The sequence below is a fragment of the Asparagus officinalis genome, chromosome 5 (assembly GCF_001876935.1).
Source record: "Asparagus officinalis chromosome 5, Aspof.V1, whole genome shotgun sequence".
NCBI lineage: Eukaryota > Viridiplantae > Streptophyta > Magnoliopsida > Asparagales > Asparagaceae > Asparagus > Asparagus officinalis.
The window spans coordinates 11,062,999-11,090,512 of record NC_033798.1 but is presented as its reverse complement, the minus strand read 5'-3'; the positions used below and the strand labels follow the sequence as shown (position 1 = coordinate 11,090,512).

The following is a 27,514-nucleotide window of genomic DNA, read 5'->3' as shown; positions in this document are numbered from 1 at the left end:
GGTGGGTTTTCCACCCTTGATCAGTCAACTTGGACTGCGAAACATAGATGAAAACTTAAGGAGGCGGAAGCAATTTTCCCGAGTTAAAAACAGTTCACAGGGGTTAAAGGCAAAACCGCAAAGTAGAACCTCGTAACTCCCAAGTCTCCGTCGCGTCTCCCTCAAGACTAAACTTCAGGAAGCCACCCTCAAAATAAGTATTAAACTGAACTCGAGGATTTTGAGGAGAGTGACGAATTGCATGCTTCTTCTCTTCACGCTTATTGTGCTTTCTCCTTTATAAATCCCTAAACTTTCTATCTCAAAAGTGAGTTGTACTAACTCTATAACCCTTTCTTTATTTCCTCATACGCTTATTTGATTTCTGCACATTACGCTCACCATGGATGCTCTTTTGTTACGATCAATGTTAGATTTTTTCCCCCTTCCTTTCCCAATCGGTGTACATTAATCTACTGTGTCTGCTTATTTTTGATTTTTTTTTTTGTTTTGGGTTGCAGATATATGATTTTCAATAAGGAGATGGAGATAATGATGACCCATCTCAGGGTAAGCTATTTCGTGAACTTTGTTTGTGATTAATTGGGTTTTTAGGTGGTTTTATGCTGATTGAATGAAAACTCAGTTGGGAATTTGATCAAGTTCTCATATTTGGGTGTGATTGTGTTGAGCTGATGCTATGAATGAAATTGCCCCCAAGTTGTTTGGTTTCAAGAGTTCTACTTCGACTAAAGAAATAGATAAATATTTGATTTAGAAATTAGAAAAAAACCATTGTCTTAAACACTTAGTTACACAAATGGTTTACCTACTTTAAATGCTGTAAGGATCATCATCTTTGGTAAATTAATAGATTGCTTAGCTGTTTTTCCTTTTGTTGGTCCTGTTGAAGAGAAACAAATAGAGCAATTACAGCAATTAGAGAGTTAATTTATTGGTAACAAATACAATCCATGTCCTCCATGTCTATACTTTATGTTGTGCGCAGCGGAAATTTCGGTAGAGTTTCTGATGCACAATAAGAGAGAAAGATCGATAAGAATTCTTGTTTCTCAAAGGGAACAAGAATCTGAAGCCTAATATCCCATCAAAGTGGGATATTTGCTCTTCCTCTCGTCAGTTCTAGGACTGCGCGTCGAGGGAAGCCTAATATCCCATCAAAGTGGGATATTTGCTCTTCCTCTCGTCAGTTCTAGGACTGCGCGTCGAGGGATCCTAAAAATTATTACAATGACCACAAACTCAAACAATCAATTTTACGCGGTTCGGCAAACTGCCTACGTCCACAGGGCAAGGAAGGGGGATCTACTATTAGAGGGAGATAATACAACTAGGATTTACAACCACTCAATCTAAACCCTCACACAATTATCAAATCCCTCACAATATCTCTCTACAAAAGAATGCACAAAACCCTAAAGAAGGGACTGCACAAAACCAAAAACAAAATAATGACGGCTCTGCCTCCAGCACTGTAGCCGCAAAAGATTCCTGCACACGCCCTCAATTGCACTGCAATAATGACGGCTCTGCCTCCAGCACTGTAGCCGCAAAAGATTCCTGCACACGCCCTCAATTGCACTGCAGCCTTTTGTTTTTCTTTTCCCCTTAATTCCTTACCTTGCACACCGACCTAGGGCAAAAGACTTGGTATTTATATGAAAGTAGGTAATCGGGTGGGCCTTGCTTTTGTCCGCTAAACAATTTCTTTGCACAAGAATTCTTGTTCACGTGAACTTCCATCTCCTCACGCGGTTGTTTTCCCCAGCCAATCTAATCACGTGGTCCCCCACACGTGCTCACAATTTTCCACCTCGGTGAAGTTTCCCAAAACTGAGCCGACACCAACCAAACCAAATGTCTCACTTGTTACGTCCGGTACGAAGTGAAACGATTCACGACAACGGACTCAATCCACAACAAGTCGAGAACCCAAATGAGAATGCAAACACTCTCCAAATATCGGTATCAACTCACCAAATCAATCTCACCCCCATCAAAATCCAACCCGGCTGCATCATAAGACTTCCTACGTATCCTCTTGCCCAAGGAATCAAGCCGAACGTAGTTCACCCAAATGGCCTCCAAAGGCCTCAATTCACTAGAAGAGTTCGCAACCCTTCTCCAATATCATCAACTCTGCGACTGATAGCACCTCCAATGGTCTCAAACACCTCCACCTGAGGTGAACCAATGGTCATATCCAAACTGGATCTATCAGCTGCACTCGAATCAAAACCCAACTCATCATCTGCATCCGAATCCAAATGACTTCCACGCTGTGTCACCTCAGCTGGAATCCTAACCAATGCAGAATGACCTGGAGTATGTAGGAAAATCCCCACCCAATGTGGAGTAGCATCAGTCTCCACCCGTTGCGATACCTCTAAGGTCTGTCCAAAACTTTCCACCTGCTGAGAGTCAATTAGCTCCCTCATCGAAGCCTCAACCAAAGTGACACTATCAGACCAAACATCCAATGGAGTTTTACCTCCAATCACAGCAGTTGACAACTCTTTAATAGGATGACCTAAATATGTCGAAGCCTCTGTCCAGAAACTCTTCTGCAGACCATTGCTTGACAACAAACACCGATCCTCCTCCAGCAAGGTACGGTTCTCTAAATTTATCACCCTATCTAGCTGCCTCAAGATTTCCTTTCCAACGAAGTATCTCGAAATGCCGTGAGCTCGGCTCCAATACAGAAACAGGTCCATCTTGTACCTCCCACCAGAATGAAGTACCTTCACCTTTCTGTCTATTACACACTTATTCAATCTGTTAGAGACTACTAGGACTTTCTCCAATGGGGATTTGGTTGCAACCCAAACACGTCTAGAACAGCCACCAACAAAGGAAACCAAACGCCTATTACCTCCCAATGATGCCCCCTTGGAAGGCCCCCAAACATCCACGTGAACTCCTCTAGAACGACCCTTAGCACGGTGAATAGAGGTGCCACACTTCACCTCGGTCTTCTTGCTCACATCAACATGTTCACTGGACTTCAAACTGTAGGTCTTCACACCCTCTTTCAATTTATGCGAGGAATCAATACTGGAATGGCCAAGCCCCAAATGCCGCAGTCTAGTCGAATCAACAGAAGTCGTCAGCTCTCCACCTGCCACTATATCTCCAGTCAAGTAGTACAGGTTATTTTTCCTGACGCCCTTCATCAAAATACGAGAGTCTCTCGCAATCTCGAGAACCATGTCCTCAACACGAACCTTCAGACCCTCTCCAACCAAAGCTCCAATCGAGATCAAGTTCTTCCTCAAAAAAGAAACATATCTCACATCGTTTAACTCTCTAACAGTCCCGTCAAACATTTTTATGCGAATTCTTCCTATCCCAATGATCTGGCATGCACGGTTATCGGCCATGTACACCATATCACTATCCACCAGCTTCTTAAAACTGGAGAATCATTCCCTTCTAGGGCACACATGATAGGTCGCACCACTATCCAACATCCATTCAGATTCTTCCGAATAGCTATCTGTAGGGCTGATAGAAAGCGAATAAATAGAAGAGTCAGAATTATTACCATCCGATACGATATTTGCTTCTGATGATGGTTGCTTCCCTTTTCCCTTCTGCTTATTCTTCATCCATTCGTTGAGCTTTGGGCAGTCTTTCTTCCAATGACCAGTCTTCTTGCACCAAGCACACTGATCTTTTCCTACTCTAGACTGTGACTTCTAATTCTTTCGGTTCGGATTCTTCCCTCTTGCGACCAACGCCTCTGCTACCGACTCAGTCGAATTCTCCTTATCCTTCTTCCGAAGCTGATAATTCACCAATGCAGCAGTGACCTCACTATGCGAAAGTGATGTCTTCCCATTAATCAGAGTAAGAACGAAGGTCTCATATTCCTCATCGGGCAAGGAACTCAACAACAGCAACGCCTTGTCCTCATCTTCAATCACGACATCCACATTCGTCAAATCCGCAAGAAGCTTAATGTAGTGGTTCATGTGATCTCTAATGGAGGTTCCCTTCTTCAATTGGAAACGATAAAACATCCTCTTCAAATGCAAGCGATTTTTCACACTCTTGATCAAATACTTGCTTTCGAGAATCTCCCAAATCTTCTTCGCAGAAGTCTCATTCATCACATCATATTTTAGATGTTGAGTCAAACAAGACCTAATCACCCCACACGCCGTTCGATTCATCTTCTTCCAAACCTTCTCTTCAATCTCATCTGGCTTGCCATCTAACTCCAATATATCCTCCAAATTCTTCGCGTTCAGCGCATCCAAAACCTCGCATCTCCATAATCCAAAGTTTTTTGTGCCATTAAATTTCTCCACATCTATCTTCATAGAGTGGATATTCAAACTCTGAATGGTCTTCACGCCAGAAGAACCACCCTCGACACCCAAAGCACCTTCTTTCCCCGACATCTTACGCACCAACGAACAAAGAATAGATCCAAAACTGAAAGATAGAGTCTTTACCAAAAGATCCCACCTTTATCACCAACGAAGTCCTAAACGGGTCTCCAAATTGATCTACTCCTCCAACCAAACCCTAGATCTGGAATCTGGGCTCTGATACCACTTGTTGTGCGCAGCGAAAATTTCGGCAGAGTTTCTGGTGCACAATAAGAGAGAAAGATCGATAAAAATTCTTATTTCTCAAAGGGAACAAGAATCTGAAGCCTAATATCCCATCAAAGTGGTTGCTCTTCCTCTCGTCAGCTCTAGGACTGCGCGTCGAGGGATCCTAAAAACTATTACAATGACCACAAACTCAAACAACCAATTTTACGTGGTTCGGCAAACTGCCTACGTCCACGGGGCAAGGAGGGGGGATTTACTATTAGAGGGAGATAATACAACTAGTGTTTACAACCACTCAATCTAAACCCTCACACAATTATCAAATCCCTCACAATATCTCTCTACAAAAGAATGCACAAAACCCTAAAGAAGGGATTGCACAAAACCAAAAACAAAATAATGACGGCTCTGCCTCCAGCACTGTAGCCGCAAAAGATTCCTTTCGGCAAACTGCCTACGTCCACGGGGCAAGGAGGGGGGATTTACTATTAGAGGGAGATAATACAACTAGTGTTTACAACCACTCAATCTAAACCCTCACACAATTATCAAATCCCTCACAATATCTCTCTACAAAAGAATGCACAAAACCCTAAAGAAGGGACTGCACAAAACCAAAAACAAAATAATGACGGCTCTGCCTCCAGCACTGTAGCCGCAAAAGATTCCTGCACACGCCCTCAATTGCACTGCAACCTTTTGTTTTTCCTTTTCCCCTTAATTCCTTACCTTGCACACCGACCTAGGGCAAAAGACTTGGTATTTATATGAAAGTAGGTAATCGGGTGGGCCTTGTTTTTGTCCGCTAAACAATTTCTTTGCACAAGAATTCTTGTTCACGTGAACTTCCATCTCCTCACGCGGTTGTTTTCCCTAGCCAATCTAATCACGTGGTCCCCCCACGTGCTCACACTTTAACCCTTTTACGCCATCAACTATCATCATGTTGCTCTTGATAATATATATCCAGTCAAGTGACCTTCATTTTACTCTTGTTTGAAGCTACCACTAAATTCTTATGAAGCTGATGCTTATCCCGCTATGTTTTTTTAAGAAAAATATTATGTAAGACCTTAATCGGCTCATTGTGGTATGGTGGTATCAAACTGACATTTAACATCATTTATATAGTGGCTTTACAGTCACGACTGCTTGAATTACCATAGATTTGACCTGATGGGCTTGCCAGTAGGAATAAGAACTTGTAGGTTGCTCCATTATTATGAATTTTTTTTTTAAAATTATTTCATGCATAAACTTAAGCTGATTAAGTAGTGAGCTAATAAATTAAAGCCAAACTATTTTCCCAAAAAAAAAAAGCCATACCAGCCAACCTCCTGCTCACACAAGCAAAGGTAAATAAGTGGTTTTTCATTTAGGTAGTTGGCCTAATGCTATTTGTAGTCAAACATCATAACAGAATAATAACAAATATGTAGCAACACAAAGTGATCTTACCTCAATTTTAGAAGCGACATTGAAGTCAGAGATCACTAACATCAATGATCTTACTACAAATAGAAGAAATACGCAATGCATATGGTAAGTGATGAGAACAAGAGAAGCAAATGGATTTTTTTTCCTTTTCTTGTTTTTGCTTGTTTCTAGCAAAGATACTGGACTCAATAGCCCAAGAATTTAAACATGGTTGATGCCAAATATCTATAAAATTCAAAGAAGTACCAAAACTTGGTTTTAGTTTGTTTTATATCACATTCTGTTGCTTTTCTTTCACATGAAAAGCTTAAATTGTGCTATTGCATATCTAGCAATATCTTAGTTTGACACTTGAGCAAAATTTGACTCTTATTCTCTAACAATAGTGGAAAGTTGTCAACCTGCATTTCATATGCTTCTAAAAAAATGCACAAGTTCAGATTCTCACTTGAACCTCAGTTCCAATCATATTCCAAAGTTGTATATGGCCATTCATGATTATAAGTGGTTTGAAAGAGCCTTGTCTCTAGGTTGGTGATGAGATTAGTCTTAAGGACTGTAAATGAACATATTTTCCCCTCCTTTCTTCGTATTTACATGGTTGTTTCCTAGTTAAATTCACCATGTTGAGTTCATTGTCAAGCCACTTATAATGGGTGATTTTTTCTTTTGGTACTTAAATTGTGCAGAGACTCCACATATCCGGGATCTTCATATTTATTCTGGGATTAAGCTGGTATCTACTCCATCTATTGGTCAGCATCATGCACACTGGGTCACATCTAATCCAAGTTATGAAATGCTATATAATTTCATCAGAGTTTCTGCAGAAGTATCGAATGCTCCCATTACATAAACTTCAGTACTTGGCAGTTGTGATAGATAGTGCAGAAGCTAAAAACGCTACACAAGTTAAACAACTTTTGCATTGGTTATCAGATATCGGTGTAAAGTATATAATGTTGTATGACATGGAAGGTAAGCAAACTTGCACATCCCTTTTATACAAATTTGACCAAAGAATAAAATCAATATCACTTCAAGTTTACTTCCACAATTTTTTTATTTCTATGATATAGGAGTGCTGAAACAATCTCTGGAGACTTATCTGATTAGCTTGGCTAATTCCAGCTGTAATGCTAAACCATGCACTGTGAGTTATGATCCATCTCTTGAATTTTACTTCGTAGCAAGCAGTATAAAGTGCTTTTATATGTGATTCTCATATAATTCATTGCAAATACAGGATACTTCTTTGAAGAATGTGATCACACGTGTTCGTCTTGAAAAAACAACAATAGAGTTGCTCTCTTCGTCTGATTGTAAACCAGGAGCTGCTAAAGCTGCTAACTTCCTACTTTCCAATTATTTGAAAGGTGATACAGAAGGCTGCAATAAGGCAGAGCCAACATTCACAGAAGCTGACATGTCTGCTGCTTTGAAGTCAGTCGGTGTGTGATTCTTCTTGTATATGAAAGATATATACTAGATATAACATGTTTTTCTCTCTTGTTATTGATATTGGCTCTATTCTCCTTTGTGTCCTTATCTTAGGCTTTGACGGACCGGATCCTGACCTACTTCTTGTTTATGGACCTGCTAGATGCCATTTAGGATTTCCTGCATGGAGAATGCGTTACACAGAGATTGTGTAAGTTTCCTTCAAATAACTATAGAAGCTATTTCTTACTATTGATATCTGGGAGACAGATATTAGAAAAATCCTTTTCATAAAGAAAGGTTCTTGTGGATGGAAATATGACGTCAGCATTTGAGGAAAACAAAAGCAAAACAACTTGTAATGTGGGCTCCCTTTCTTCTCCCTTATAGCTTGGTTTTGGTTTATTGCTAAAAGATTATTAGGGCTCCGAAATGATACCTTGCACCATTCATCGTGTAAATTCAGAGACCTGATACATTTTTCTAGAACTGTGTAATCAATGGATCAAAACGAATTTTTATTTGGACTTGGCATAACCTCATTAGTTAGTGATGAATGCAACAAGCACATTAACTTTGAAGTAACACTTCTAGAAACACATGTACGCCCATTATGATATCCACTAGCATATGTGGTTCTTCAAAAACTTTAGATCATGTTGAGAAAATAAGATGGGAGATAGTACCATTTATAATTGTAATTTGCGGCACGTAAAAGTAAAATAATCATCTAAGGGAAAACCATAGAGTTCGACAAATCGACATACCAAGGGAAAGTATCTTAAAGGAAGAGCAACAGATTCTACACAGAAATGTCAATTATTGAATTACCAGGCAGCTTTGCTTCTGCGCTCTGCATGATTATCAATATTCATTCAAGTAAGCGTGCATGTGCCCTTACTCAGTTGAGACTCATAAGTTTTCTTCTATAATACATGTTATGTGACACTGGGTAATTTGCTTGGTGCATCATTATTTGATGAGTTATATTATTTTTCCCATCCATCTCAGCATGATGCATTTTCTTAACGAGGGAACAAATTTCTAGTCTCCTTCTTTGCCTTTGGTGGTTCATAAAAATGTGATATTGCAAATGACTAGAAGCCATAGATAAATCTGACTCTGCTTCTTGCTTAGATGATATGCATGTGTTTTAGAGTCAGCTATTTCAGTCAAATTTGGATCGCCGTACTGTTTTAGTGATTGGACTATTTCGCTAGTGACCGCTTGGCCTAGTATAGAAAAATATAAATATAAAATGAGTTAAATACAGTGAACTTCATGTTTTCTTTACCTCCCTACTTGTGACATCTTCGGTCAACTTTCCATTTATGCATTTGGAACTAATAAACTGGAAATCCTGCTTACTGTAGGTTGAATCATTACAAAGTGAATTGCACCAATTAGAAACAAGAAGATTATAATTAATGGAGAAAGGAGTAGAATTAGGCGCAAGATAATTTGGTTGGAAGAAATTAAGGATATGACTGGTTAACTTAATGAAGGAGGTGACTATTAATAGAACTGCACAAAAGTATAAGACTGATGCAACCATTTGTGTGAAGTGTTTTTCCTTATTGATTACAGAGTTTCATGCACTTCAAGTTTGCAAGAAAAAAAAGTGCTCTCTTCTTGTTGCTAGTCTTATGCGGATGGTTAACAGAGATTATAAATTTCGGCGTCTCAAAATAGATTTCCGTTTCTTCTTCAGACATAAAAAGAGTTACAATGGCTAATGAGATGATTATTCCTTCTGGTGTGCAGACATATGGGCCATTTGAAATCAATGAAGCGTGGAGCCATTATAAAAGCCATTTATGACTTTTCAAACAAGCATCAAAACTATGGTATGTCGCAAATATTTATAGCCATCGATACATCTGCTAGTAATATGATTGGCTAGCTACAGAGAAAGAATATCACTAGCTACGCGAGCTTTAGGTTTACTGTCTTTACTAAACATTGCTGAGTTTTGTTTTGTTAGGGACATGAGATGGAGCTGATCAAAATATCTGAAAGGACTTTGTGGCAAAGGTCTAAAGGTTTCATTCTTATAGGACTTATAATACATCTGAAGAAGTGTGCAGATTTTTGGAAATCTGAAATATTTTCTTCTTCCCTCCAATTATGTCTTCTTGAGCTGAAGAACATATTATTAGAAGCATCGTGTAACTTAGTTATGGATATCATCAATTGATCAATTGCATTCCATCTGCAATGTGGAAAAACGAATAAGCTTCTTATGATAGTTGACTTGCTATTTTTCTGTTCTTAACAAGTTGCCCGTGTCTCTTCTGGTGTCTGTCATGTTCCAAGATCGAAGAATATGGGGCTGACATAGATACGGATAGCATCTTTGAGCAACATACATGAAAGGCTGATATCTGCTATTTCATTCATTACCCGAATATTACAATCTAAAATCAATTGTCAATGTTCAAATGTTGCGATATAATATTAGTAATATGGGGTAACTCGATGCATGCAATAAATTTTGCAAAATTCAAGTTTTGCTTTAGTCACTTGAGAAAAACACGTCTTTCTTTTTTCTGCAATTATAAATTTTATAAATGCCAGAGGAAGCTGCAAATAACAGATGCATCCTGATAAGTACCCAAATTATCTCTTTTCAAATCAACCGGTCCTAACATTGGTAGTGCTGCAACTAAATAGAAATCCATCTTTTGTGCAATTTAAGTAATTTGTCATTCTTCAATAGAACCCCATCTTTTAAACATAGCAACATGCAGTTTAAGTAATTTGTCATTCTTCAATACAGTAGACCGGCACAATACACACTATACTGCGCAAGAAACAGTATAAATTATGTGCTTGCCATAGTAATTCCAGATTACAAATATATACCGCTCAAAGAACAGTGACTATAAATTGCAGTCAACTATTTCATTACATTCAACAGCATCAACCATCAGCACTCCCACTTCCAGTCTTGTTTCCTAACCATTTTTGAGGCTTTCCAGACCGAGCATTGGAAGATCCAGGTACGATTAAATTGCCAAGAATTGTATCCTTGAGATGATGATGTACACGTCGTTTGCCTCATCCATCTTGTGCTACTATCAAGTATCGAGTCTGTATTGACCTTCTGATCAAACTCAGAAAAATGCACATCCTTGGCCTCATCTTTCTGCCAAAATGCTGCCGTATTCAAATCACGAGTATACAACAATGCCAAAGAACAGTCATCTTCTTCCCTAACCTCAGGTTTTTTAAAACTCTTGGAGGCTTATCTTCAGAAGCTTCAACTTTAGGAGTTGATGATCGGCCAGAAGTTATTAAAGCCTTAGGAAAAGCTTTCTAAGGGGGGCACTGCTGGAGTTCTTTGTACACTTTACAAAGAGTGACCTCAGTGAGACCTGTTACCTTGCAGATTTCAGCTTGAGTTTTTCGCTTGTCTTCGAGTTGGCAAGCTAGGTAAATATCAGCAGCGGAGATGCTGATGGGGTTTCTTCTTGTACAGAAGCATTTGTTGATGACAACTTCTCCAATATGGGCTGCAAGCTCCTGAGAATAACATTGAAAAGCTCAGTGATTCATATGGTCATAGTTTATGTTAGTAGTTTCGATAAATGAAGATACCTGGGCAGATTTGTTGAGCTGGAGGAGAGTACAAAACCTAGGCCTGTGAACAGATATCGAGTTGCTGTTGATGGGTTGGCAAAGTTTCAATGCTTCACCGAGTATTTTCATATACTTGCCTATTTCCTTTTTTGAGAATTGCTAGCAGTTGAGATTTCCCGTTAACCAGCAGTATTAATTAAGCGCAGAATAAATTAAGAGAGTGCTGAAATTGCACCTGTAGAATCGGTGAGAAATTTGGTGAAGAACAGGTTTTGGAAGCGCAGGGGAACTGTTTGGAAGCTGCGTGGTCGACCGTGGCGCAAGGCCGGTCGACCGCAAACGTGCACAGGCTCAGGGTGTGATTTTGGATTCGTTGCGGTCGATCGCCACGGCCGCCCGCCAGACCCTGTAGGCGAATTTGGTCTTTGTCGCTGGATCGCGGTCGACCGCCAATCGGGTCAAAGTCCAGTTTTGGTTTCCTGTTCTTATTGGGTTTGGTGTTTGCTATAAATACCAACATACGAATTAGCGTTTCTTTGTCTTTGATTGGAGATTGGTTTGGGCATATTTGGAGCACAGAAAAAGGAGAGTTTTTCTGAGCAATTGTTTGAGGGTTTATTTGGAGAGATTAAGAGATTTGTTGGTGAGATTTGTTTGTTCCTTCGAGTTATTTGTAATCTCAGTTTGTACTCTTCTTCTCTATTAGTGAAAACCCAATCCCCTTCTTGTCCCGTGGACATAGGCAATTTGCCGAACCACGTAAAACTATTGTGTTTAGATTTGTGCCGTTGTTTTGATTTGTTTGGCCTTTATCTTGACGTTTGTTTGATTTGGTTCTCGAAGCACGCCCATTTAGTTGTCCCGCTTCCGCACCGCGCACAACAATTGGTATCAGAGCTCTATATTTTAGATCTAGGGTTTTGTCTTGGTTGGAGGAGTAGATCAATTTGGAAGTTCGGCTAGAGCTTCGTTTGGTGAGAAAGGTGAGATCTTTTTGGTAAAGACTCTATCTTTTTCAGTTTGGATCTATTCTTCATTTGTTCCGCATTGGTTTGTTGGCGCTTGGGCTATTTGGAGGAGTAGATCGCTTTGGAGGCTCTTCGAGGGCTTCGTTTGGAGATAAATGTGAGATTTTTCCTATTCGTGGATCTCGTTTCCGTCGTGCGGGGTGAGATCGTTTGGAGACTCTTGTTAGAGTTTCATTTGGAGGTAAAATTCTCTCCTTTATCAGTTTGGATCTATTCTCCATTTGTTGGTGCTTTGAAATAGTTGGCTGAGATAGAAAGATTTGAGGTTGGGTTATTTGTTTATTGATACGGTGCATTGGACTATCAAGAAGTGCCATTGACCTGTGTATTGAAGTCCTTTGAGCACGTTGGTATGAGCAAGGAGACCGAGGTGGAGTTTGGCATTTCTATTCGATGATTGAGAAGTCTTCTATTTGGTGTTCATTCAGGCATTTAGGGGCCTTCCAAGGAGGCATCATTGGAAGGTAAATTGGTATTTTGGTTTCCTATGTTGGGGATTGTACTAGACATTTATGGGTTGCAACCAAGTTCCGTTGGTTTTAAAGTCCTAGTAGTCAACAACAGTTGAAGAAGTGTATTGGGAGTAAGGTGAAGGTATTTCATTCTGGTTGTAGAAGGAGGTACAAGAGGGACCTACTGTATTTGTGCCGAGCTCATGACAGTTTAAGGCACTTCATTGGAGAGGAAACATTGGGGCGATGATATGAGATGACAGTTTCGATGGCTCATTGATAGGAGTCGCCGTGCGAGCACCCTTTGGTCGTGGAATTACCAAAAGGTGGATTGAGAAGAAGACAATTAAAACACAAGAACAATTCAGTATGGCGAAGGAAAATACCTTCTCTAGATTATGAAGAATCAATTATTACAAATCTCTCCCTCACAATCTCACTAGAATTGAGAACAACATCTTAATCCTCTCTAAACCTTAAACAATGATTAGAATCTCTCTTAATTACCTCTGATTCTAAGATCTCATAGATCTTCACAATCTAAACCCTAATCCTTTTGATCAGGATTTCACTTAGACCTAAAACCATTTAGGTCTACATCTTGGCCTCTCACCCTCTTTGTTTAGAACCCTAAACAGTCCCTATTTATAGGGTTTACAACGTGGTGACAATCTGGTAAATAACCAAAACCAAACCCAACTAGAATTCCTTCAAAACAGAAACCAAGTCTGCCCAGGAAACCTCGATGAGTCGACTCATGACTGATGAATCGACTCATGACTGATGAGTCGACTCATAAACTGATGAGTCGACTCATAAACTGATGAGTCGACCGAGCAGAAGCTTTTGACAAAACGGCTGGGTTTCGTGAGTCGACTCATGACAGGCATGAGTCGACTCAACTTGATGAGTCGACTCATGTACATATATGAGTTGACTCACGAGCTGAAATCTGGATTCTTCGAATCTGCTGCTCGTCGTCTCATTCCATGCTTCCACCTGTGCTTCGCCGTGTCCCTTCACACCACTATTCTCAAGATATCATGAGAATCACCTATCCTCAAGCTCTAATGAGGATCGCTTTTCCGAAGAAAAGATACACCCGTATCATGGGTCTCCCCTTTAGAAACTTGAAGTCCCATTCAAGTTAGAACTTCAGCTAAGGAAACTCTCGAGCCCCTCCATCTTTGTTGAATTCAGTCATCTTCTTCTTCCTTAATCTTTAAACTCCTTCCAAAGAAAAGGATCTCACTAAGCTTTTTGTACTGTGATCGAGTAAGGACCATACACGGGATGCTCCCTTCACAGGATCTGATTGCTCTGATACCAACTTGATACGAGTCGCTGTACGAGCACCCTTTGGTCGCGGAATTACCAAAAGGTGGGTTGAGAAGAAGACAACTAAAACACAAGAACAATTCAATATGGCGAAGGAAAATATCTTCTCTAGATTATGAAGAATCAATTATTACAAATCTCTCCCTCATAATCTCACTAGAATCGAGAATAACCTCTCAATCATCTCTAAACCCTAATACAATGATTAGAATCTCTCTTAATTACCTCTGATTCTAAGATCTCATAGATCTTCACAATCTAAACCCTAATCCTTTTGATCAGGATCTCACTTAGACTTAAAACCCTTTAGATCTACATATTGGTCTCTCACCCTCTCTGTTTAGAACCCTAAACAGTCCCTATTTATAGGGTTTACAACATGGTGACAATCTGGTAAATAACCAAAACCAAACCCAACTAGAATTCCTTCAAAACAGAAACCAAGTCTGCTCAGGAAACCTCGATGAGTCGACTCATGACTGATGAGTCGACTCAAAAACTAATGAGTCAACCGAGCAGAAACTTTTGACAAAATGACTGGGTTTCGTGAGTCGACTCATGACAGGCATGAGTCGACTCAACCTGATGAGTCGACTCATGTACATGTATGAGTCGACTCACGAGCTAAAATCTGGATTCTTCGAATCTGCTGCTTGCCATCTCGTTTCATGCTTCCACCTGTGCTCCGTCGTGTCGCTTCACATCACTATTCTCAAGATATCATGAGAATCACCTATCCTCAAGCTCTAATGAGGATTGCTTTTCCGAAGAGAAGATACATCCGTATCAGTCGTTCCTTTCTAAAGGGGGATCGGCGTTTGATGTCGAGCATTGGCATTGGTGTGCGGGCTTCGATATGTTTGGGTCATCTTATGCATAGGTCGCCGACTGCTGCATTAGGAGTTATTGGATCTGGTAAAGCTGCTTCAGATTTTGATTAGCGTCGGATATTTGGTTACCCAGCATTTGGTCACATCGAGGATGTGAGATTTGTTCGATTGCGTGTTTAGGATTCAGAGGCTTATTTGATTATCGGTTGGGAGCTTCTGAGTTTGTTCTAAGAAGGTACGTCACTTTGGACTCTCGGTTGGTAGAGAGTGTTGATCAGATCGTTTGGATATCGCAGCAGGTGGAGGGTGATGCTACTCCACGTTGGGTGGAGTTTACTCCACATACTCCAGATCATACTATATCGTTTGGGATTCCAGCTGAGGTGACACAGATTGTGGATCATTTGGATTTGGATACAGATGATATTGGTGAAGAGTTGCAGACTTTTCTATTTGATTGAGGGCCTTTGGAGGCCGTTTAGGTGAACTACGTGAAGGCTTGATTCCTTGGGCAAGAGGATACGTAGGCAGTTAGTTTTTGATGCAGCCGATTTGGTGTGAGTAGATACCGACGTTTGGGTGAGTGTTCGCACTCCCGTTTGGGTCTCGATTTGTTGTGGATGGAGTTCGTTGTCATGAGTCCGTTGCCATGGTGTACTGGACACAACAAGTGAGGCATTTGGTTTGGTCGGTGTCGGCTCAGTTTTTGAAAGAAACTTCGTCGAGGTGGAGAATTGTAGAATCGGCGAGAAATTTGGTGAAGAACAGGTTTTGGAAGCGCAGGGGAACTGTTTGGAAGCTGCGCGGTTGACCGCAGCGCAAGGCCGGTCGATCGCGAACATGCACAGGCTTAGGGTGTGATTTTGGATTCATTGCGGTCGACCGCCACGGTCGACCGCCAGACCCTGTAGGCGAATTTGGTCTATGTCGCTAGATCGCGGTTGACCGCGAGCTTTGGGCGGTCGACCGCCAATCGGGTCAAAGCGTAGTTTTGGTTTCTTGTTCTTATTGGGTTTGGTGTTTGCTATAATTACCAACATACGAATTAGGGTTTTTTTGGCTTTGATTGGAGATTGGTTTGGGGATATTTGGAGCACAGAAAAAGAAGAGTTTATCTGAGCAATTATTTGGGGGTTTATTTGAAGAGATTAAGAGATTTGTTGGTGAGATTAGTTTGTTCCTTCGAGTGTTTTGTAATCTCAGTTTGTACACTTCTTCTCTATTAGTGAAAACCCAATCTCCTTCTTGTCCCGTGGACGTAGGCAATTAGCCGAACCACGTAAAACTATTGTGTTTGGATTTGTGCCGTTGTTTGGATTTGTGCCGTTGTTTTGATTTGTTTGGTCTTTATCTCGACGTTTGTTTGATTTGGTTCTCGAAGCATGCCCGTTTGGTTGTCTCGCTTCCGCGCCGCGCACAACAGCACCCACTATCTTACTTAAACATAATACAAAAGATTGTTGTTATTTCAGGTATATCTAACTTCGGTGCGTGACATGCTTTAGCTGGAAACAGTATAATATAGGTATTCCGAGTATGGTTTGTCCAACGAGCACCCACGGGCACTCGTTAGTGGACAAGAGAGAGAGAGAAATGAATAGCAAGTGGGCCCCCTGATTTGCACCAATTTCTCTCATCACCTCACCTCTCTGTCTCATCCCCTAGTGAGTGCCTATGTCCACTTGCTAGAGAAACCCTTCAGGACCAACTGAAGGCATACGCAAGGGCAGAGGACAGATAAAGCTTCGTTTTCAACAGTAACATCAAACTTTAGGGAACATGTCAATCAACTTCTAACTCAGAGACACTGATTTTCTACAAGCTAATGGGAATCAAATGCGTAGGAGATGTCACACATGGGAACTCCTAGGTCGGAAGCAAGTCCGTTTGCCTGCTGATCACCTAGGGATGTTCCCGTATATAGACACACGTATGAAGTACGATACAAATACGCTTATGAAGAATACTTGCACACACATATATACGCTTATGAAGAATACTTGCACACACATATACACCGTATCGAATGATTTATATAATTCTTTCATCTTACAGTTCCCCTCATATATAATGCTTCGTACCAGAACCATCCTCATGTGTTGGGCGGCTGCGAATCACAAAAAGTGGGCAAAATTACAAAAGGGCGCATAATTGTTCGCTCACATAGTCACATGTGAGCAGTACCTATAAGGCGCGTACTCCCTAGTATCTATTTTTTATCCATATAGGTTTTCCTCGTTGTGCCTTTTTGATGGTTATGAGCTATGAATTTTTGTTATTGAATTATATTCATATTTATATTCATTAATAAGCTAACATTTGTATCTATTACTTATAAGTATATACCCGACCCACATTGATGGGATCTGCAGTTGTTCATTATGGGCTAATGTTGGGCCACCGGATAAATTAGTGCATCTTCGTTAATCATCACCTCATCCGCTACTCTTTGAGGGAATAATTCTTTTTGGACCCAAACCACGGGACCCAATAGGGGACAGCCAACATGGAAAATGAATTTATTTAGTTATTGTATTTCTTTTTATTCCACGCTGGACAACCAACAAAACAACTGAGGGGGCAGTTTCGGAAATTTAAAAATCTGAAGCCTTCCCTCTTCTTCTACCTTCTTCACCTGCTTTCTATTCTTTGTTTGATCTACTATACCTTCGCTGTAGAAAAGCACCAAATAAAAACCCTCATTTAGCTTTATCTTTTCTTGCATGATTTGATCTATAAGGGAAACAAACTGGAACTGTAGACCAAGGGCAGAAGGAATACCATTGATAAGATCTAGATACGTAGGTTTTTCAGGATGAAGGTGAAAAGAACACTCGTGAAAACCTTAAAAAATTATTTGTAATCAAGTCGTAACTCGCGAGAGAAAACTGAGATATTTTGAGAAAGTTTGAGGGATCAAACATTTTATCCCTTGTGGTTTATATAAAATTATTATTAACCAAGTTAATCCTTGATTGATTGTTTTTTTTTTTTTTTGGATTTGTTTTTTTTTTTTTTTTTTTTTTTGGATTTCTATCATATACCTCATAGTATATTTGGAAAGTTACTATTAAAATCTCAATATTTGTAGAACGATCCATCAGATTTCAATATTTGTGATAACCTTAAATCATCAACTATGGAAACAAAATATTCTCAAATCAACAAGTCATTAACTTTGATAGGTCACTTTGTAATTGAAATGCATAAATATGAATAAAATAGTCATAATTAGTTATAATATATAACAAATTTGTTTTTTGATTAATTTGGGGGTTAGTTTCTTTTACAATGTTGATAATTTGGATTAGTTTTGCAAGCATTAAATATTTGGGATCATTTTGCACATATACTTGCGTTAAAACATAAAGCCAAAGACAATATATACAAAAGACATTCTTTCCATGGAGGGTCAAGGGCCCTTAGAGCGTCTCCAATGGAGCGCCAAACACCCCGCTAAATTAGCGGGGTGCTACAGTGTTGCGTCAGAAATGGCGCAACACTGAAGCAATTGCGTAGTTTTTTTTTTTTTTGCTTTTTTTCTTTTAACTTTATTCTTTTATTCATATTTTCTTTTCTTTTTGCTTTTTTTTCTAAACTTTATTCTTTTTGCTTTTGTTTTTTATATTTGTATTAATAATATATATTATCTTATATTAATTATTATAATGAAATTAGAGTATAAAATAATTATTAAAATAAAATTTAAAAAGAAATAAGAAAAACTACACCATTTAGATAAAAATTAGGACATAAAAATGTAATGCCTTTTATTTTTATTTTTTGCTTGCAAGTGTGATGTTTTTTTTGTGATGTTAAATGTAATCTTTAGTTGAATTTATGAAAATAATATTTTAATTTGATTTAACATTTAATTTTTATATTTTTATTTTATTCATAAAATATATTATTATAATTAATTATATGTAATGTATTATATAATTACATAATTTGTTAAATATTTTAAATAGATAAAATGTTAAAAGATAAGAATAATAAAAAGAATATTCTTTTTGGTGTAAAATTTGATGTAATGGGTTGGAGATGGAATAGTGGTTTGGTGTAAAAACTACACCAACTTGATGTAAAAACTACACCATTTTGGGTTTTGTGGTTGGAGATGCTCTTAGGCATTTACATGTCTTCATCCCTGTAATAAAGTTATGTACAAATAAATTAATGTCAAGATAAAGGGGGTTCAAAGCCGAGTAAAAGGGGTAGGCAATGAACTAGGATGAGATGTCGTTGAAGATAAGTGTAGGAGGCTGAGAGAACACATGTCTATAAGAACAGAGAGAATACTATTGATAAAATCTAGCTAGGTAGGTTTTTCAGGATGAAGGTGAAGAAAACATTCGTGAAAACCTCAAAAAATTATTTGTAATTCATGACACGCGAGAGGAAACTGAGAGATTTTGAGAAATTTGGAGGGATCATACATTTTTATCCCTTGTGGTTTATATAAAATTATTATTAACCAAGTTAATCCTTGATTGATTTTTTGGTGGATTTCTATCATATACCTCTAAGTATATTTGGAATATTGCTTCTCAAATCTTAATATTTGTAGAACTATCCATCAAATCTCAATATTTGTAATAATCTTAAAATCATCAACTTTGAGGAAAAAACATTCCAAAATCAACAAATCATTAACTTTGATAGGTCAATTTGTAATTGAAATGCAAAAAATTAAAAAAAATAGTCATGCTTAGTTATAATATCTAACAAGTTTGTTTATTTGTTAATTTGGGGGTTAGTTTATACAATGTTGATAATTTGGATTAGTTTTGCAAGTATTAAATATTTGGGGTCATTTTGCACATATGCTTGCGTTAAAACATAAAGCCGAAGATAGCATAGACAAAAGACGTTCTTTCCATGGGAGTTAAGGCCCCTTTGGCATTTACATGTTTTCATCCCTGTAACAAAATTATGTACAAATAAGTTAATGTCAAGATAAAGAAAAAGAAGAAGAAAAAAAGGAGATCTATAGATCACTGGCGGGATGAATCTCCAAATACTGCTAGCGGGGGGAAGCCATGCGGTGGACTGATGGAGAGAGTTGGCACAGCGGATAGAGGCGGCGGTGAAAAAGTCGTGGGTGTAGTGTTCTTTTCAAGGCGAAGAAAAAAGAGAGAGAGAAAAAAAGGAAGGTCACATTCGAGAATTTCACGTGGAGGAGAAAACAAAAATCACCTGACTGGTGTTTTGTCTTCACGTCGAACGGTCCAGATTGGTTGGTTAGTAGAAAGATAGTTGAAGGTAGATTTTGATGGTCTAGAAGTCGATTCATAAGTTTTGGAGTACTCTGAACGCGATGGAATAGTTTGATTTTTCAGAATGTGCTCAAGTTGATCAGAAAGTGCTAAAAAGTTCTAATAATAGTGGTGAAACAAATCTGATAGCAGATGAAGCGAATGCGTATGTGATGAATGAGACTGATATAGAGAATCAAATATTATTCTACTAGTGGAGTTGTCAGCGTGCATTTGCTCAGAGTTATCATATGAGCAAGATATGGTTGGTGTGTAGCCTCGATGAGATGGTGCCAAATTAGGTGGAGCATTCAAGCGGGAAGGACTAAGTGATACACATGATGATGGAGATAGTGACATTGGACTATGGGAGGTGTAAAAGGTGCACCGATATGGTTCGAGATGAGTGATGCAGGTGGAGCACGAGGACAGTAAGTAGGGGAAGGCTACTATAATGCTTAGTTCAGGAGAGAAGCATATTCAATTTGCTTCTAGTGTTGTGGCAAAGATCTCTTGGTGCGCATAAAAGTGGTGGAGGCACCATGGCAAGGCAGGTGACATAGAAAGCTGCGGGGCATCTAGGTTGGAGTGCGAATGTTCTGATTAGGAGTGTGGGAGCTTCAGATTGAAGTGCAAAAGAATAGAAGACGCTGGCAGGAGAGACAAAGTTTTAAGATGATAATGATATATCTTCAAGGGGTTTTGAAAATCAAATCTAAGGTGGAGATTGTTGGAATTATATCTTTGATTCTTTATATAAATTCATAAGAATTAGATATGGTTAGAGGTCTATGGTGATTAGAAACTTGGGTTTCATCATGATTAGAAGTTTGTATCCTATTCTACTTAGAAATTTAGGTAAGAGATATAATAATATTGCTAGAGAAAAGAGTTAGAAAACTTCTCTATAAACACAAAGAGAGGATGAGAAGATATTGAAGATGAAGTCCTCAACAGATGATACAAACTCCTCTTTGTAACAGCAAACCCCAAAAACAAACTAAACAAACTTAAACTATTTTAAAACTTGTTTAAAACATTTCTTGGATTACTGAGATAGAAAGGGGTTTGGGGGTTTATATAGGAAGAGGAAACAACAGCAAAAACCCCAAAGGAAAAGACCAAACAATCCAAGAATCAGAAATCTAATTCTGTACTAAAAGAGCCGTTGGGATAAACGGCGGTCGACCGCGGCGGTCGACCGCGAGCAATAAAAACAACAAGAAAAGCTCCAGAGACTTCTCGACCGTGGCGGTCGACCGTGAAAGTCTTTGCTGCCCACTGACGAAAGAACTCAGGCGCGGTCGACCGTGACGGTCGACCGTGAACTGATATATGAAATTATACAGTTTTGAATAGTTTTCTGATTTTAAAACACTGTTTAAAAATATCAAATAAATTCTAAAAAATGTAAAACTTTGGGGAATGATTGTAGACATGATAATAAACATATTATAAAAATTGGTTTTCTAAAAGGACTTTCCAAATAAGAAATATCATTATTTTGTAAAATAGTCCAAAACATAAAAATGTGTAAACATATGAATTTTGATATTTTGGCTAAACCATGTTTTGAAACTTTACAAAATGATTTTTTAGACTTAAAGAAAGATGTAAACTATTGTTATGAAGTCTATAAACAATGAATGTAGTATTTTATCAAAATACACATATAATACACTAAAACATGATTTCATTGAACTAAATAAAATTGATATTGATGAAATCATATATATGCATATAAGTATGAAACAAAAATATGTTTTCTAATTATATTAAATTGTTTCATATTAAAACTTAAAAACTATCAAACCAAAACATATATGTATATATATAACTATATATATACATGGAAACCAATAAATGTGTGTGTATAATATTGAGCTTAAAGTACTAACACACATAATATAAACCTAAACTAAGTTACCCAAGCTAGATCTTGATCTTCAATAAGCTCGACTTGGTACACTTGCGGATGAAGCTTGAACTTGATCTTTAACTTTGAATTGCTTAACTTTGAATTGCGTAGGCTTCACTCCACAATTCCGCCAACCTCCATTTGATATCGTCGTTGAAGCGCTATTCCATCCATCCTCCAACTCGTTGTTTGTCTAGAATAAATACGAAAACACAAACACTAGACAAACAATATTAGAAGTAAATTGTTTGTTAAACATCATCAAAACAAGAAGGCCAACAGTACGAACTGTCTCGCACAGTGCCGAGCCACCAATTGAACAAAACACCATGTGTGACTCGCATATACCATGTGTGGATCGGCTATTGTAAGTTGTAGATCTCTTCTCCAACTTTCCAATGCATCTTGAATCATTTTATTTTGAAATCGGACAAGAGAGTTGGAGCCAAAATACCCGAGGACGTATGAACTGGCTCGCACAGTACCGAGCCACCATTTGGTGGCTCACAAAAAGAACTGATATTTCAGCTATAATGTAATTTAATTCTGCAGAAACTCAAAAATAAAAGTTATAGGTCTCTTCGTCAGCTTTCTAACGCATCTTGAATCACCTCATTCTGAGATCAGACGAAAGAGTTAGAGTCAAAATATCCAAGGTAGTACGAACTGACTCGGCCAAGGCTGAGCCACCAATTGGTGGCTCGAACCAGGCTGAAATTCGTGGACCAGGCTCGATCTTTTTATAAGATCTTCTTACACAATGAAAAAATATAATATTATAATTCCTTCAAACAACACACAACAAATGTTTATCGCCTGTTGTTTGCGTGTGATCTTTGTCTGTGCCGGGGACGTTGAAATCCGTGGACCGCCATAGATCAGATCCGGTTAACAGATTAAAAATCAAATCTCCTACTTCACGAAGAAAGTATTCGCTGAAATGGTAATCCCGACCAAGCGAGATTATGACTCTTCTCGGGATTTAAGACCAAGCTTAAATCCAGAGGAATATTGGGGAAATGAGTTTTAGATCTCTCGAACTCTCTTTTTGTTTATGGAGAAACTTCGCCAAGATCTGTTAACCCTCTGAAATTCGTGGCTCCACTCTTAATTTTGATAGTGCTTCTCCCTTTTGATTTCCCCCTGTGAAATGAGCCCCTAGGCTTGTATTTATAGGCTTCGATTGAGGGGTTTTCTGATAAGAATGATAGATTTGGTCTTATCCTCAGTTAACAACCACCTAACTATGTGTAGAGATAATATCAAGGTAGTTGGGAACCTCAGGAACAAAAGAAATCTCGTGAAAACCCGTCGAAAACTGTCAAAATGCGTTTTCGGACAAAATCCGTCGAACCGGGTTCAAACAAACCGAACCGGGTGTGAACCGAACCGAACCGGGTACGAACCGAATCAAACCGAGTGCGAACCGGCACGAACTACCACTTGGTGGCTCAGCCTTGGCCAAGCCACCAAATGGTGGCTCGGCCTGGTCCGAGCTACTAGCCTGGCTAAGTCGTTTTGACATGACTTGGCCGGGTCCGAGCCACTAATTGGTGGCTCGGCCTTGGCCGAGCCAGTTCGTACCATCTTGGATATTTTAACTTTAACTCTCTTAACTGATCTCGGAATGAGATGATTCAGGATACGTTAGAAAGCTGACGAAGAGACCTATAACTTTTGTCTTTTGAGTTTCTCCAGAATTAAATTACATCATAGCTAAAATATCAGTTCTTTGTGTGAGCCACCAAATGGTGGCTCGGCACTGTGCGAGCCCGTTCGTACGTCCTCGGGTATTTTGGCTCCAACTCTCTCGTCCGATTTCAGAATAAGGTGATTCAAGATGCATTGGAAAGATGGAGAAGAGATATACAACTTACAATAGCCGAGCCACACATGGTATGTGCGAGTAACACATGATGTTTCATCCCTTTTTGGGAAAAACACAACTCCTAGCTGGGTTATTTTGCCATTTCGTGTGTTACGTTGACTCGTACGCTTCACCGATTCGCATAATATATTTTGTTAAGTTGGAGGTGACCGGTGAACATGTTGGCTACTTGGAGCTAGCCGATAAGCATACAGGCTATTTGGAGTTGGCTGATGAGCGCGCAACCCGGTGAACATGTTGGCTACTTGGAGCTAGCCGATAAGCATACAGGCTATTTGGAGTTGGCTCGCGGCCACTTGGAGCTAGCTGATGAGCGCGCCGGCCACTTGGAGGTGGCTGATGAGCGTGCGGGCCACTTAGAGGTGGCCGGTGAACATGAGAGCCACTTGGTTTGCCATTTTGGTGGATGATTAGCATACGAGTCACTTGGTGGTGGCCGGTGAGCACGTGGGCCATCTGGCGTTGGTCGTTCTGGTGGTTCGTCACCACGTCATCAACGTTTCGCCGATTCGCTTCATACGCTTGTCAGCATCATATGATCCTCTTTGACTCGGACAATCTCCTTCGACTTGGATAATGGTGTTCATAACCTTCTCTTTATCTCGAGCTGTGTGCGGACACCTATAGGTATTTTTAGACGCCTACAGATAACCCCTCCAAAGTATTTCAGACTTATTCTTTTATAGAGGAGTCTGGAATGCTTTGGATATGATAGCCCCCACCTTCAGTCGGTATCAAAGGACCTATAGCTGGCTTTAATTCTTAACATCTTCAGCCTTCAGTCTATTTAGTGTTTTGTTGAATAGATGAAGTTCTTCCGGCACTTGGTTTATCTTCTGACCATTGTCGAAATCTTGAACTGAAGTTGATGCGTAAGTTTCTAAACTTAGCTCTTGTCATTGAGTTGATTTTGAACTGATTATCTTTGTCGAGAATTCATATATGAATGTGATTGAATTCCCTGGAATCACCCTCTAACCTGGAATCTTTTCTTAGCCTTATCATCGACGCGTTGACCTGCATTGACCTTTGCGTTGACCGGCGTTAACCTTTGCTGTAACGTGCTGACCGACGTTAACACAGTTTATACTCATACGTTTGCTAGAGTTTACACAGTTTAAGTTTTTAAGGCATTGAAGCCAATGTGGGGCTGCAGGACCAACTGTTAAAGGTGATTCATCTGCATATATGAATGTTGTCAGATCCTCAAGTCATGAGACCAACTAATAGAGCTGATGCGTTAATAACTCTCACAATTATAGGATTTTTGACCAACCCTCAGCCATTAACGGGTTTGATGAGACTTTATCGACTACCGTTTGAGTCAGACTAGCATGCAGATTGTTTAATTTCGTTCCTCATGTAACGTTGTACTAAGAGAGTTAACTCGCTTAGTGCTACGATATTGAATACATAGACTTCGTCTTTCTCATGGGAATAGACTACCCGGCGACGTGTGTTAGACGTACACTTAGGATTTTTGGCAAATCCTCAGCCTTCAATGGATTTGGCGTGCCTTTACTGACTACTGTTCGAGTCGGGCTAGCATACAGATTGTTTAAGTCCGTTCTGCATGTAACGTTATGCTAAGAGAGTTAACTCTCTTAGTGCTACGATATTGAATACGTAGACTTCGTCTTTCTTATAGGAATAGACTAACCGGCAATGCGTGTTAGGCGCTGACTCATCCTTACTTAGGATTCAGGATAAAAGTCCTCAGACTCGGATTCGGGTGTCTTCTTCACTCGGCGAAAGACTAAACCGGCAACGCGTGTTAGGTGCTGAATCATCTCTATTTAGGAATCGAGATAAAGTTCCTCGTGCGTATAAGACACGGATTTTGGCGTTATTAATAACGACCTGTCACAATGTTGAATATGTGAGCTTTTATCCTTTTTACGGTCAAGGACTAACCGGCAACGCGTGTTAGGCGCTGACTTATCCCTACTTAGGCTTCGGGATAAAATTTTCCAGATTTGGATTCTAGTGTCTTCTTCAATCGGTGAAAGACTAAACCGGTAACGCGTGTTAGGCGTTGACTTATTCCTACTTAGGTTTCAGGATAAAATTCCCCAGATTGGGATTCTAGTATCTTCTTTACTCAGCGAAAGACTAAATCGGCAACGCGTGTTAGGCGTTGACTTATCCCTACTTAGGATTCGAGATAAAATTCCCCGTACGTGTGAAACACGGATTTTAGGAGTTATAATGTTCAAATATTATGTCTTCTCTTGAGGTAAATACGAACCCGATACGGGAGAGGAAGAATTTTATATTCTATCTCCCAAAGCTGAAGAAGAAGAATTTTATATTCTATCTCCAGTTGCCAACAAAAACTCAAAGTGAGATCTTCACTTCCAGAATCCGGGAAGGTGAAACTAAGAGTGAGATCTTCACTCCAAGAATCAAAAAGATTCGGATAATCCTAACTGTCGGAAGGTTTGATTACTGAACTAAAGGTGGGTTTCTCATTTATCGAGAGTGAATTATGGTTTTGGCTCGAACTGTAGAAATGTTTAACCAAATGGGAGGTTTGAGACGACCCTAACTGTAGGAATGTTTGATCGCTCGATAAAGTGAACCTCTCATTCATGAAAGAAACCGAGAGGAGATTTTGGTTGTGGTCCTAACTATAGGAAGGTTTAACCAAGTGGGAGGATTAAAACGATCCTAACTTTTATAGGTTTGATCGTTCAATTTGAAAGTGGACCTTTCGTTCATGGAAAGAATCGAGAGGAAATTTTGGTTGTGGTCCTAACTGTAGGAAGGTTTGACCGAGTGGGATGATTAAGACGATCCTAACTTTTATAGGTTTGATCGCTGAATTTAAAAGTTGACCTCTCGTTCATGGAAGGAATCGAGAGGATATTTTGGTTATGGTCCTAACTGTAGGAAGGTTTGACCGAGTGGACAGTGGGAGTGGGAGTATAAATCACAGTGGGAGTGTTGACTTGTACAAATCACTCAGTAGGGGTTCTTGGTGTCAAGTGATAAGAACTTAACACGAAGGGGTTTGATAATTGTCAAAGATTACTAGACTAAAATTCCAAACATTATGTTATGACTCTAATAATGGGAGTGTTGAGTGCACAGACACAGTGTGAGTTTGAATGTATTAAACCAGAAAGAACTTTAGTAGACTCACTGTCAATTAATTTGATCAGTGATGGATTTTGTGGTGGAAGATTATAAATCGTCAATAACAGTGGGAGTTTTTTGTGAGGGAAGATTGATCCAACGAAGTGATCAAATCTCGTCTCAGCAAAAGAGTGCTTGGAAGTTGGTGAAACTGATCTCGGCAATTGGACGTGTTTCACTTTTGGAAGCATTTAGAGTTCAAGTAGGAGTTTCTTATTCATCCCCTTTTGTAGCGACCGGGTTATCCCTAAGAACACCACATATAGCATTCTTTTGGGAACTTCTCGTTACATCCATCCCCAGCTTTCTTTGTGAAACTGGATCTAACATTGTACTTAGCTGAATGGTCGGGTTATCCTTAAGAATATCACATACGATATTCTTCCAGGAATTTCCCATTAAAATTAGGAAATAGTTTAGACTCGTATACCTGTTGGAGTACTGAGAAGCAGTTTATACTCATATACTCTTCGGAGTGTCATTCAGCTTAATTTAGCATTATAACGCCAGCTTCAACCAAGGTTTGGATGCTATTTTTAAGAAAAAAATAAGCCTTGGTAGGATGAAGGATCCTCCTGTGGTACGCACAGTACTTTGGATCCAAAGTATTATCAACTTCCTCCTGATCTGCGATAGG

General features: G+C 39.3%; 2 protein-coding genes across 3 annotated transcripts; one reads left to right on the top strand and one right to left on the bottom strand.

Moving 5' to 3' along the window:
* LOC109843020 (dehydrodolichyl diphosphate synthase complex subunit Nus1-like) lies at window positions 145–9,718 on the top strand. Of its 2 annotated transcripts, none has more exons than XM_020411948.1 (8): window positions 145–307; window positions 501–549; window positions 6,695–6,983; window positions 7,085–7,158; window positions 7,252–7,456; window positions 7,560–7,656; window positions 9,210–9,292; window positions 9,430–9,718. In XM_020411948.1, the coding sequence occupies exons 2-8, from the start codon at window positions 505–507 to the stop codon at window positions 9,435–9,437; spliced, it is 801 nt and encodes a 266-aa protein (XP_020267537.1). In that variant the 5' UTR covers window positions 145–307; window positions 501–504; the 3' UTR covers window positions 9,438–9,718. The 2 variants fall into 2 exon arrangements, with proteins under 2 accessions (XP_020267537.1, XP_020267536.1); XM_020411947.1 differs by lacking the exon at window positions 145–307 and adding an exon at window positions 318–408.
* On the bottom strand, window positions 10,196–11,669 carry LOC109843021 (plant-specific TFIIB-related protein 1-like). Its single transcript, XM_020411949.1, has 2 exons — window positions 11,046–11,669; window positions 10,196–10,970 (listed from the first exon to the last, which is right to left on the bottom strand). Exons 1-2 carry the CDS (start codon window positions 11,154–11,156, stop codon window positions 10,764–10,766), a joined length of 318 nt encoding a protein of 105 aa, XP_020267538.1. The 5' UTR covers window positions 11,157–11,669; the 3' UTR covers window positions 10,196–10,763.

Bases quoted from the DNA above. Each gene is read 5' to 3' on its own strand.
- LOC109843020 (XM_020411947.1), top strand. From the start codon at position 383: ATGGATGCTCTTTTGTTACGATCAAT. The intron at 6,984-7,084 runs GTAAGCAAACTT...TCTATGATATAG, and splicing joins AATGTTGTATGACATGGAAG to GAGTGCTGAAACAATCTCTG. The intron at 7,457-7,559 runs GTGTGTGATTCT...TCCTTATCTTAG, and splicing joins TGCTGCTTTGAAGTCAGTCG to GCTTTGACGGACCGGATCCT.
- LOC109843021 (XM_020411949.1), bottom strand. From the start codon at position 11,156: ATGAAAATACTCGGTGAAGCATTGAAACTTTGCCAACCCATCAACAGC. The intron at 10,971-11,045 runs GTATCTTCATTT...TGTTATTCTCAG, and splicing joins AGCTCAACAAATCTGCCCAG to GAGCTTGCAGCCCATATTGG.